At 44.3% G+C, this 12207-nt stretch overlaps 5 protein-coding genes across 5 annotated transcripts; 2 read left to right on the plus strand and 3 right to left on the minus strand.

The window, feature by feature from the left end:
• Positions 1 to 759: 759 nt before the first annotated feature.
• N7469_007623 (uncharacterized protein) lies at positions 760 to 1295 on the minus strand (the record flags this gene model as incomplete). Its single annotated transcript, XM_056646541.1, has 2 exons — positions 760 to 1115; positions 1172 to 1295. 2 exons carry the CDS (start codon positions 1293 to 1295, stop codon positions 760 to 762), a joined length of 480 nt encoding a protein of 159 aa, XP_056499982.1.
• A 30-nt stretch (positions 1296 to 1325) lies between these two features.
• On the minus strand, positions 1326 to 1813 carry N7469_007624 (uncharacterized protein; the record flags this gene model as incomplete). Its single annotated transcript, XM_056646542.1, is given in 2 exon segments — positions 1326 to 1746; positions 1758 to 1813. 2 exon segments carry the CDS (start codon positions 1811 to 1813, stop codon positions 1326 to 1328), a joined length of 477 nt encoding a protein of 158 aa, XP_056499983.1.
• A 5-nt stretch (positions 1814 to 1818) lies between these two features.
• On the minus strand, positions 1819 to 2359 carry N7469_007625 (uncharacterized protein; the record flags this gene model as incomplete). Its single annotated transcript, XM_056646543.1, has 2 exons — positions 1819 to 1991; positions 2059 to 2359. Coding segments are annotated over 2 exons (474 nt in total), but the record flags the coding sequence as incomplete, so codon positions are not given.
• Positions 2360 to 3558: 1199 nt separating this feature from the next.
• N7469_007626 (uncharacterized protein) lies at positions 3559 to 7340 on the plus strand (the record flags this gene model as incomplete). The annotated part of the gene is made up of 14 exons (XM_056646544.1): positions 3559 to 4291; positions 4349 to 4401; positions 4467 to 4966; positions 5015 to 5070; positions 5135 to 5313; positions 5366 to 5538; positions 5591 to 5617; positions 5674 to 6034; positions 6110 to 6194; positions 6250 to 6311; positions 6369 to 6588; positions 6674 to 6791; positions 6845 to 6936; positions 7003 to 7340. The coding sequence occupies 14 exons, from the start codon at positions 3559 to 3561 to the stop codon at positions 7338 to 7340; spliced, it is 2997 nt and encodes a 998-aa protein (XP_056499985.1).
• A 575-nt stretch (positions 7341 to 7915) lies between these two features.
• Positions 7916 to 8335, plus strand: N7469_007627 (uncharacterized protein; the record flags this gene model as incomplete). The annotated part of the gene is made up of 1 exon (XM_056646545.1): positions 7916 to 8335. The coding sequence occupies one exon, from the start codon at positions 7916 to 7918 to the stop codon at positions 8333 to 8335; it is 420 nt and encodes a 139-aa protein (XP_056499986.1).
• Between the last annotated feature and the right edge of the window lie 3872 nt (positions 8336 to 12207).

Below are 12207 nucleotides of genomic sequence, written 5' to 3' on the forward strand. Positions count from 1 at the left end.
ATACAGGCAGGAGAGGCGAATACTTGATCGATTCCTCTTGACCGAATCGAAGGCCTTTGACTCATAACCTGTTTTGGCATCATCCGGAATATATGACACCACACGAATATATTAACAATTTATTAGTGCTATTGGGAGCCTCAAAATTTGGCCAATTTAGCCTAGCTTAGCTTCAAAGCATGGCAATATCTTTCATTTTTTAAGGGACTGGATGGCAGCGGCAGCCCCCATGGGTAGTCTTGAATAATAGAGATCACGTCTCTTGGGCTAGAAGAAGACTGGCTCTGAATTAGGGGCTAGCAATAGTTTCCATGTTACCTGTATATGCGACCATATTTTGGGTGAACAACGAAAATCCTCATGATCCATACCGCTAGATCGGTGTTCCCATACCGGGATCCTGACACACACAGTACCCGTAGAATACAACCATATTACAAACCCATTCGAGCCTTCACAAACCTTCAAGACGCTAATCTGTTTGAGGATTCAATTCGCTATGAGAAACGTCTGGATTTACTAAATTTTTCTACCAAATTGTACATACATAGTTCTCGAAAATGATTTATTTGAAGGCTGGAACCAAGGTTATCCCCTCCCCTACCGCCATCGAGGGACTGATTTTATGTAGTGCAGAGACTGCTAGATAAACATGCCATAACTGAACAATCAGCTTTTGAAGTTGCTAGCCATACTTAGATAGGCCCTCCATTTCCCATTCCAACAATGTTGCCGAATTAGATGAGGTACTTGGATGATTCAGGCCCAGTTTCGTTTTTGTTTTTTTAAACAATCTCGTAGCAGATTCATAGCTTCGGCATCGCGAGATAAAGATTTCCAGGTATGAGCGAGATTAGACATACTACTCAGCGTTTCAGGATAATATTCGCCGAGCTTCGTCTTGCAAGTCATCATCACCTGCACTTCGAGGTTCTCAGCATCGTCCCACCGGCCTTGGGTCCAAAACGTCGACGCCAGGTTACCCATGCTGGCCAGTGTATTAGGATGGTTCTCCCCGAATACTGCTTTGCTTCTCTTCATTGTTTGAACCTGCAGCTGCTCGGTCTCTTCCCACCGGCCTTGGTTGGCAAATATTAATGCTAAGTTCGCCGTACCTATAATGTGTGTCGGGGTAATCCTCGCCAAATTTAGTCTTGCGAGTCGCTATTACCTGCACAGTGAGCTGAGTAGTCTCTTTCCGCCGGCCCTGGTTGGGATACATCAATACCAGATTGGCCATACTTGTTAATGTGGAGGGGATGAGTCTCGCCAAGCTTTATCTTGCGAATTTCCATTATATATACGGCGAGATGCTCGGCGTATTACTATCGACACTGGTGCGAGTACGTCGATGCTAGATTGGCTACATTCGCTAGTATACTAGGATAATTCTTGCCAAGGTTCGTCTTGCTTATCTCTACCACCTGTATATCAAGCTGTTCAGCCTCCTTCCACCGACCCTGATTGCGATATATTGATGCCAAATTACCCATGCTAGTCAGTATAGAAATATAACCCTTGCCAAATATTATTTTGCCTTTTCCTACCACCAGTATATCGAGCTGCTCAGCTTCCTTCCACCGACCCTGATTGCAATATGTCGATGCTAAGTTACCCAGACTTTTTAACATAGAGGGATGGCCCTCACCGAGCGTTTTCTTATTTATCTCTATGACCTGCACGAAAAGCCGCTCGGCCTCATCCCATTGACCCTCAAACCTGTATCCTGTTGCCAGCAAGTTTGTGCTATCAAGCACTCTTCATGATTTTCACCCACCAAGACTTCTCTCAGGTTTCTTGATCCTGAACCCATTTCTCTTATATCAGCGATGTTACCGTTTTGCCACGCATAATATATACCTTTATAAAATAGAGTAGCCTATTGTCGTCGGCATTCGAATGATTCTGGACGCTGAGATATTGCTGATTTAAGATGAGGAAAAGACGACCGGCAATTCTCCCAGTATTCGTATTGACCGGTGGGAAACGTCCTAAACAAATTGCTAATAAATTTCTCCCTCCATTGATTTAGTTCGCCATAAGACTTTAACCACACACGCATAGTTAGTTGCACGAGTCGATGCATCCTAAAGTAACTGTTGATCTCACTGATAGTTATAAATGAGAAATCTCTAAGTATCATGATATCATCTTCAAAATCGAGCTCTTTATCAGATTCAGATAATTCCCCATCATCAGAATTGTTCTCGGGCTGATTTCGGATAAGCTTTTCTGGTATACTTTGCCGGTCGAAATAGTTCATAAAAGAAAGCAACTCCGCTGCAGATGGCCTTCGTTCACGTATATAATTGAATGATATTTGCCACGTCACTAAAATTGAATTCTTTGCCTCCCAGTCCCTATAGAAATGACCTACTTCGGTTTTCGGAAGTTTTATAGTCTAACCTTACAGAGGACCTTGGATGGCCGGAAGAATATGATCCTCGGTCTGATCGATTGGGGCAAAGGTTCGATGTATTTATGAATTATACGAGTTCTGATGCACTCGCTACTGCATAGTTTTTCGTTCTTTCTTTTTGATTGTTTCTATTATCATCGTTTCTTTTTATATCTCGCATACCAAGTACTATCTTCGTTTCAAATTTGGGTGTTTTTCCCGAGATTAAGAACTACAGGCTTCACTTCGCACTCATGAACTTGATATTTCGCCGGTGTGAAGTACAATGTTGAGAGGAATAACAAAGAAATAGCGCGTACTCAATACGGTCAACGATACCTTCCTCTAAACTTCTTCTTTCAATCCTCTCTGTACATTATGAGTTCGTCGCGATATTCCTCAAGTTAGCATTACACCAGAGTATTTCTTTTTTACCCCTATACCAATGCCTCTCTAGCACATTGTGATATCGAATATTTTAGCATTCCCTGTGACTCATGACCACCAAAAAGGATAAGGAGAGGGCTCCAAATATACCACCGTAAATTCGACTGAATTATGAAGGAGACTCGGTACTTATCGGACATTCAGGACCAATGATTAGTCGGCACCAATCACTGTAGAAAGAAGGCTGGGGATCAGATGCCCAACTCCGCCGAGATTGCCGCGTTTTCAGAACTTGGAGCGTTTCTTTCTCATGACAAAAGTACAAACTATTCCCTGGCCTCGCTCGCTTTTGCGACAGGGATAGGAATGCGGCTAGGCTGCTAGCTTATGGGGGCTAAAAGAATTCACGGGGCTGCCACAACTTCTTCATTTCTCTTTTCATTCAAGGTAACCCATAGCTTCTGCACAATATTCTAGATCAGCCGAATACATAAGGTAGAGATCAAACCGAGCAGACCAATTTCCCATACGAGGAACGATTTTGGCGTATGTAGGCGCCCCGAGTCTAGTTGAAAGGCAGCGCTAACAGATGATGCCCTAACCACCAGCGCGAAGGGTTACACTGCCCCCACCGCGGTCCGTTCCAGAATTGGGGCTGATCATCCATACCGAGGTGTATGGATTAATTTAAATAGATACATACATTTGCTTGACTCCAACCATCCTCTTCGATACCTTTCACAAGGCAGATCCCACAAGGCGGACACCGCATGATGGAAGTGCCATCTTCAGAGTTCAACTTCTCCTTTAGCTCACCATCCGAAGTGGTATTCACCCCTTCATCTTCATCTCGAGGCAATAATCGCGAAGGTTCTTCACTCAGTTCACAAACCCCGAGAACGATCTCTCTCTTCCAAGACCTGAGCCTCAGCGATTCCCAAGACTCGATGCTGTCACCCCAAGCTCGGTCATCAAACACCTGGCTAACCCCTGGTAGCTCTCCTGCCACTTATGCCCAGCAACATAATGCTTCCCCAAGCCCAAGCCCAAGACCTGTGCCAGTGCATTTATCTCTTGGTGACCGACAGGCTGAGAGGAGTCGCTCGATATTTTCTAATTCAACCCGAGCAACACCGCGAATCCCTGGTGCTTTTCCTGAGTCGAGCATCGGCGAAGAAACTCGCCCTTCCGAAAGACATGCTGCAGAGAGCGAGGATGACTCCGACAATACCCAATGGAGTGACATTGAAGAAATGCACGACGCCAAAATTAGCGATATCCGTGAAGAAGAACTTCCTCCTGCTCCGGTTTATAAAAGTCGACTTCAGGATGGCCTGAAAGATGTTAAACGCGAATTGGGCGTCCTTGCCGACATGATGGGAATTTCTCCGCTGAGCGAAAAGCAAAGTTCAGATCTTTATGCCTTGTATAGGGATACCAAGGAAATGAGCATGTTTAAGTACCCAGACACTCGGACTGTGGGTTTTATCGGCGACTCTGGTGTTGGTATGGCCTTCCAATGTCTCTATAGGTCATTTCTTTTCTTTCCTAATACTCGACCAGGGAAAAGTTCTTTAATAAACTCGTTGCTTGATCAGCGGAGCCTATCACGCTCCGTATGTATCATCTCATTACTTTATTCCCCGGTCAAAAAAGAGGCTGTATTAACAAGTATATACAGAGCAGCGGAGGCACAGCTTGTACCTGCGTAGTGACTGAATTTCGACATGTTGATGAAGAGCACACCGGACCATTTACGGTTGAAGCAGAGTTTATGACATCGGCAGAAATGAAAGAGCTACTGAACGAACTTCTTACAAGTTTCCGTCGATTTCATGTCAATCGATTTTTCCGAGACCTGCAAACGCAAAAGGACCAGCAAAAATGTCGAGATGAGGCTGGGAAGGCCTGGGAAACTTTGGAATCTTTATTCAACAATCAACCGGCGTTGACGATGGAACACCTTTCCCAGGACTATGACGGGGCTCATTCAGCTATCCTCGCGCAGTTGGAAAGGTGGGCCTCTGCTGACCTAGCATTGCGACCAGGTGGGCTCGATGCACTTGAGTACTCTGCGATTGCAGGTGAAATTGAGGAGTGTAGAGATATTCTCGATATGCTAACTGCTAGTAATATTGAGAGTGGCAAACCTGCAATTTGGCCTTTCATTAAGCTGATCAGGTCAGTGAAGCTCCCGTTAGAAAGAATTCGTTTTTGATAATCTTGCAGGGTATATCTCAAATCACCGATTCTGAAGAACGGCCTGATCCTTGCTGATCTACCCGGTATGCCCCAGGAATTACATCGCCGCACTCACTGCAGTCGGGCTTTAGACTAATCCTCAAGTAGGCTTCAGTGATCTAAACTACGCCAGAGTTCGAGCTACGGACCGGTATCTGTCTCATAGCTGTGATGAAGTCTTCGTTGTGGCGGACATTGCCCGCGCTTGTACAAACGAATCAGTTGAAAACATTTTGGGACGATGCAAACCAGATCAGCCAAAAAGAATCATCTGCACGAAATCGGAGGTATTCTTAGTAGTCGCTTATGTGGAAAAGGGTTACTGATCTCTCTTCTTAGGACATTTCACCTGAAGAATCTGCTCGTGGTGATAGTTCGCATGCTCTTCGGATCAGACAGATGAACGAAGAAATTCAGGCTATTCGAAAAAAGGCCGACATAACCGAATCCAAGGCACGGAGAGTGTCGTCCACGAAACGACCAAAACTGGCGGACCAAGTATTGATGCTACGGTGAGTCCTTGGTCTCGAGACGTGGCAATCCCATTCACTGACTTTGTATTAGTGGTAAGGAGGAGGAGTTGAATCTCAAGTAAGCTACTTATGTTTTAAGCTCGGCCTGTACCGACATACTAAACATCTGGCCAGTTTGACAAAATTCCTTGTCACTCAGCGGAACGCCCAGGTATCGCAGAATCTCATCAAAAGACACCCCGATGTCAAGGTTTTTTGTGTCAGTAACACACTCTACTCCAAGTACCGCTCCAGCGGAAAGAGTAATGAAGAGGCATACGTTGATCTTGCGGGTATTCGGGAACTGCGCCGGTACTGTCACTTGGTACCCGCAGAGGCTCTCATGCGCTCGGCAACCGTATTCTTGAATATCCAAGTACCAAAACAGCTAGCTTCTCTGCGTCAGTGGACTTTGTCCGGAACAGATTCGGTGACAAGTGGAAATGCCGCTAGGCTTAGAGAGGTTCTTAGGAATGCACAGGATGGTTTGAAACGGGTATATTTGACCTAGATGGACCTATTAGGCCATGAGCAGCGTATTGAGAGATCCAGAGTGTCTGACAGTCAATAGGAGCTCATTTCCAACCAAGGATTAGCTCATCAAGCGCGTGTGGGCTTAACCAGTCTATTTGAGGAACATATTACCAACATGATTCGTAAGTTGTTCCTTTAATTCATTATATCTGGATCCTAGTCTCATAAAAACTTCAGGGCAACATCAAACTTGCTGGACGGCTGCAAGTATTGAGATTAGCCGGAAATGGGCAGCAGAAGTGGGTTTCTTCAACCCATTTTTTGACCATACTATTCGGTTCTAATATTGCTTACAGCTGGCCTGGCAAACTTATGCTGCCTTTTGTTTTAACTTTGGCGAGCACATAACTAAGGCTGTGTCTAAAGGTCGCTGTTGGAATGACGAGTTACTCGAGCCAGCAAGAGATCAGCTAATTCTCAAATGGGAGATTATTGGGAATTGGCTGCATATGCAAGAAGGAAACATGACGAGAGATGCTCGCACAATCTTTGATAGATGGAGAGAGGAAATTGGAGGTAAGTCAATTCTTTTGGAGAAAAAAAAAAGCTTCATCACCCAGGTGCTCCTGGGGTAGCATTCTCATTTCATGGCTTTTTGTAGCGCATATTCATCTTGCACCTTGCGCCCTTGAAAATCTTCGCCAAACCCTGGATCTGAGAAGAAGATACATTCATGAACATGCTCTGAATGCTTTGCAAAAGATGACGCAAATCTCAGAGTAAAGATATCCGTGCCGGCATCATCGAAATGGTGTGCTAATTAGCTCGTCAGGAACACCAAGAGAGACATGGCTCATGGTCATGCCAGCTCTTACATTTCAGGACTGATGCAACCTGCTTATACCCAGATTAACCTAGAAGGAGGTTAGTCAAATTAACCTTCCTACTCCAGGCTGTATCTCAAACTGGCTTATTGATTAATATATACAGGGCCCGGAAGTATCAAGCGCAAGCAGACGATCATGAATGATCACCTGATGAATTCAATGCTCTTTGCTAAATTTTCGAATGAAGCTCGCAGAGAATACATAGGGGCCCTGGATGAGTGTTTTGATGATCTGCAGAGAAAAATGACTGAGGAGGTGGAGAGTATGGCGAGAGATTTCAATGCAGTGATTGCAGCCGAAGGTCAAATTTCAGAGGCAGAAGAGGCACCCGCAGTCGTAGATGCCCTCAAATCCCGGTTTGAGGGCACCGAGGCAATCCTGGAAAGGGCCCAGATGGTTGTGCAAGATCTCAATCTGGAGACTACCCATGATATTGTCTGATTTGTATTATCTATAAACTCTGTTACAGTCCCAATCCTAGCCAGAAAATAAGTCCTTCATCAAACCAAATATTCCATGGTATATTAATAAGGATCCAAAACAACCCATACTGAACAAACCTCTCGCCTCCCACCGTGCGGGACAGCTCGAGATGAAAACGAAAGACAGAAAACTATGCAAATATGAATCAAAAAACCTTACTCATCAAGATTCTGCGAAGGCGAGTTCAAAATACCTTGTAGTACGTGTATGATACAATATTTTTCCTCAACGTATACGAGCCATAATCCAGCTATCTTGTATATGTGGACATGTCGTTTTGAGGTTGCAGTGTTTGCTTCAGGCGATCTGGAGCTGTTAAATCGGAGCCGATGAACGCTGGCGCCAATCGCCGTCCCTCCTCTCGACTTTCTATGGAACCCATTTATTGTTCAACGGAATAGAATAGTGAGGCGAATGGCTCAAGAGAGGGCCAGATCCGCAGAATTTAATGTTGACTATTATAGGTCCAGTTTTTGAATTTTGTTATTGCTCTCATCTTTCTTTGTGGCCGACTTCTCTATCACTTTCTCAAAATGTCCACGTCCGTGATTGTTATCGTATCCGAGTCACGATATAGTCCGAAACACTACCTCTATGTCACTGACGAACTGAAGGAATCGTTCAATTCTAGCTCACCACATGCTAGCTGGGACCAGGTTGCGCAAGAGGTTCGCCAAGTGGTTTTGAAACATCTCGACTCTGGGCGAGATGTCATTCCACTTACTCATTCATTTGGCGGTATTGCTATGTCCGAAGCCTTCAAGGGGCTTAAGAAGCAATATCGGGAGAAACAAGGCCTGAAAAGCCCGATCCTTCGACTAGTCCATATGAGTGCGATGGTTTTGCCGCAGGGACAAAGCTATATCGGGCAAATGGAACCGGGGACCCCCAAAGAGGAGCTTGACAAGCAGGAAAAGGAGATGCAGGCCAAATATGGTGGTATCAATGTCTGAGGGGTAGGATATTCACAGGTTTTTTAAGGGCCTTTTCACGTTCAATTTTAAAATGCGAATGCTAATGCAATCTACGGGATGGGTCAATGGTCCTGGACGAATTTGCCTGCTGCATGGCTCTGTGCAATGATTGTGGCCCTAAAGATGTAACAGAAGCAATTTCCTTGGCTGGACTCAGTCTCAGCACGCCCATTGGCTGTGCCCGTAACTTACACGGCCTAGCTTGTGTCGAAATAGCCAGTATTGCGGGCTTGCGTGCAAGAGCGTACTATAGCTCGAGGAAATGGCGGTTTTCATGTCGAGCGATGTTACGAAGGAAATTCGCCATTCTTGAGCAATCCTGGGTATATCGTGGATTACGTTCCTCAGGCAGCTGGCGAAGATGTCGATCTTGAGCGCGAATTATGACAAAGAATCATCCTGTATGGTATCTGTTAGCTGTAACTAATTAACTTCATGGGGATATCTCACCCGCAGGTTACGCTATTGAAGATTTCAATAGAAATTTCAAGCTCTATATTAAATTTGCTAAGAAAAATTGATATTTTTGGGAGTGTAAAAAGACAATATATCCAATTATCCATTGAACTATATTTAATTAGTGACATCCTCTGAATCATTTGGATATATGATAGAGAAAGATTTGTCAATAATACTGATGATTTTCTTGATAATTTTTAATATCAGATTGAAAGTCAAATTCATTGAAATTATATAGAAAATATGATAATACAAACTTGGTTATCTGAATGAATTTTTTTTATTCAGATTTTCGATTTGTTTATTTGCGGTAAATATATACACGGATTAGGCACAAAGATAAGAGGTGTAGATTAACAAAATCAACTAGCTAATATAAATAGAACAAAGACTGATTCTCAAAATAAGCTTCAAGCAATCAGGATGATTCGAGCGAAGTCATTTAGCTCTCTCCTGGCGTGGTTTAATCAAAGAAATGGTATCGAATCGGGATCGAACCGCAAGGACCATCAGGTAATCTTTATAGCTTCACCGCATCAATCTTTCAGAGCTTTTGTCAAGAATCCCGTGGTAAGTAGGCTGCATGCTGTTGATATCATGTGTCAGGACAGTGCCCGCCAGCCAGATGGGGCCGGCCCGCTCACGTTAGCCAATCAGACCAATTATTCAAACTTAGACATATAAAGTTCCTTCATGCCAGCACTGCTTGGCCTACCCCGTTACACTTAACTAATACTTCTGGCTCGGATAACGTCATATTGCAATATAACAGAACTACCAAAAAAACCCACAAAGCCCCAGGATAAACACCACACAAAAATAAAAAAATTTTTGGATCAAATCTATTATTTGGAGTTCGACTCGGTCTTTCCGCCAGATATAGACAATGGCAAACACAGAAGCAATACTATTCAAATGCTATTTGTACATACAGAAAGAAAATAACGCAGCCGGCCGGTTCTGCTGCTGCAGGGCTCAGTAATCCAGTGATATGGACAAGAAAGTAGGAACTGACAAAAGCTTTACTGCATCTTTTGAAATAAGGTAGCCAACGCCGGAGCAGACAGTAATGGCAACAATGTATCTTGTCCACCCGTCAGCACTCGACCAGGGCACAACCATGCAACAGGGATAATGTCAAAAAAAAAAAAAGCCACACGTTATCCGTTCAGGGGAAGGCCTGAACAGACCAAAGTGTAAAAAACAGCAAAAATAACTAAACTCAACGACGTATATAAAAAAACAACAAGCATAAAAAAACATACAACAGCAGGGATTCGCATGTGGTCACCCACCATACTACTAACCTGCCGGCGTGTGGCTTAAGTACGGCTGAGCGGACGGGAAGCCCTGTTCTCCACACCCTATGGTCGTATGTGCTAGACAAATTTTAGAATAAAATTAAGTAGAGCATAAGGACATGCTGATAGGCGTTGCGAGCATGGTGAACTTTAGCTTAGCATCGAGACTCCAGACATGGGTAAATATTCAATGGATTGTCAGAGAATGCAGTAGTGTAAGATCCTAGGTTTGTGATGTTCAGCGTAACGGACGAAGTGTTACAACCAGAGAGTACAACTAATGTAGTTCTTCGAAGTGAAAGATTGCACTCTTGAATTAATGCGAGCTTCACAAGGGTGTACATATATATATATATACATACCGATGGTGTACTCTCACACTGAGATGCTCGAGTGAGGACCTAGCCAGGCGTTCCTGATAACCACTAGGCAGTATCACTACCCATACAGTCTGAACATGACCATGCCACTACGAATTACTACATATTCGTCTCCCCTAGCCTAGGTACATAGCCAGATGGCCCGATACTACGCTGACCCAAGAGCAGACGGATCCTGCGATGATAAGGCTGCCCAGGCACTACTAGCAGCAGAGAAGAGCGCACCGCAAGTTCGAATAAAGGAGGTCATTAACTATTAAGCACACGCTCAACTTGATAGTTGGTTATTAACCGATTGGTACATGTAAGACTTCACACTGTATCAAGTTGATGTTGATGTTGTTGTCATGTATTCTGCTGTCCTGTACTATGTACAAACAGCCACAAACGCCCAGGTTGCACTAGTGTATAATGGGTACTAGTAGCTTTTTCTTTGGATCCTTCCTGGATATGTCCATAGTACATACATTAGAATATGTGCATGATGCCAAGAAAAGAATGCATGCAAGACTTTGATCACAGACATCTACCAAGATTGACCATACTATACTAGAGCATGCAGACATGAGCCTCACGGAGACATTGCCCGACCTAGCCCTTCCAAGCTGTCTTCCAGAACATTGGTTGGGTCACAGTATGGACTTAATGAGCGGAAAGGTTCCGAATTATTCTTCTGCTGTTCTGTTTCAACCACTCGGTGTGAATAATGAAAATGGAATGAGTGGAGTGTCTTTCAGCCGCAAAGAACCTCCTTTTGAAACTGACCAATCAGAGCGCGATTTCGTCGATGAAGAAATTTCTGCCGCGGTTTAAAATGGGTCCCTTTTTATGCTCTTCGATTGGTGAATACCACTCACCGCCCTCTTGATTATACAAACTAGGCAAACAGCGGGAACCCTCGCTTAGGAGTAGCGCTCACCGCCCAGCACCCACGGAGTATAAAGTCGTGCAGGATTCCGGACCTTCTTCTGTTTTTCAAGCGACTCTACGTATGTGATCCCTCCCCCATACGATGGAAAAAACCATCCAAATCATCTCCAAGAATGACTACTAACAATCTTTCTCCTACAGTTCAAAGAATCACTTTAGAGTAGACGTCCTCTTCTAAGCTCTTTATAAGAGCCACAGAATCTCCACCCTTGCTGATGACTGCATGTCCTCGATGCCCTAAAGTGAAGCCTTTAGACTCCCGCCTCGACTGCTACGCGATCTTCGGATCTGTGTTAATGTCCAGGGAGTGGTGATGATCTTTACCTGGTCTCGGCGTCTGACTTCGGTCGGCTGGTCCTGGTGGGTGTCGAGGAGGTCTGAAAGGTTTTGATCCATTCTCTTTGATGTTGGAGATGGTCAATCGGAGCTGTGAGGTGCGATGCGCCATATTAATTAGAACACATAATTTATCAGAATTCAAGAATCTTCTCAAATATCTCTTCGTCCTCATCACTGTAAAATCGCTTGATTCGAGTCTTGCCTCCGCAGCCAATGAAATCCTGCCGCGGGAGATCCTGCAAAATGGAGTGGTCTTCCAATTCGTGGCCGAGTACGGAGGACCCCAGTTCAACTATACTATGTACATTAGTTAAGCCACACCAATTACAAGAGTATACACTCTGAACGTCCAGGCTGTGCAAGTGTTTGTTGCCGGTGGAAATATTTATCGTGTACAGAATTATATCCGACGCAAAAGTCAAAAGATACTGATGATAACTAT

The sequence above is a fragment of the Penicillium citrinum genome (assembly GCF_028827155.1).
Source record: "Penicillium citrinum strain IBT 23319 chromosome Unknown utg000006l:1.0-3011923.0:1.0-3012962.0, whole genome shotgun sequence".
Classification (NCBI taxonomy): Eukaryota; Fungi; Ascomycota; class Eurotiomycetes; order Eurotiales; family Aspergillaceae; genus Penicillium; species Penicillium citrinum.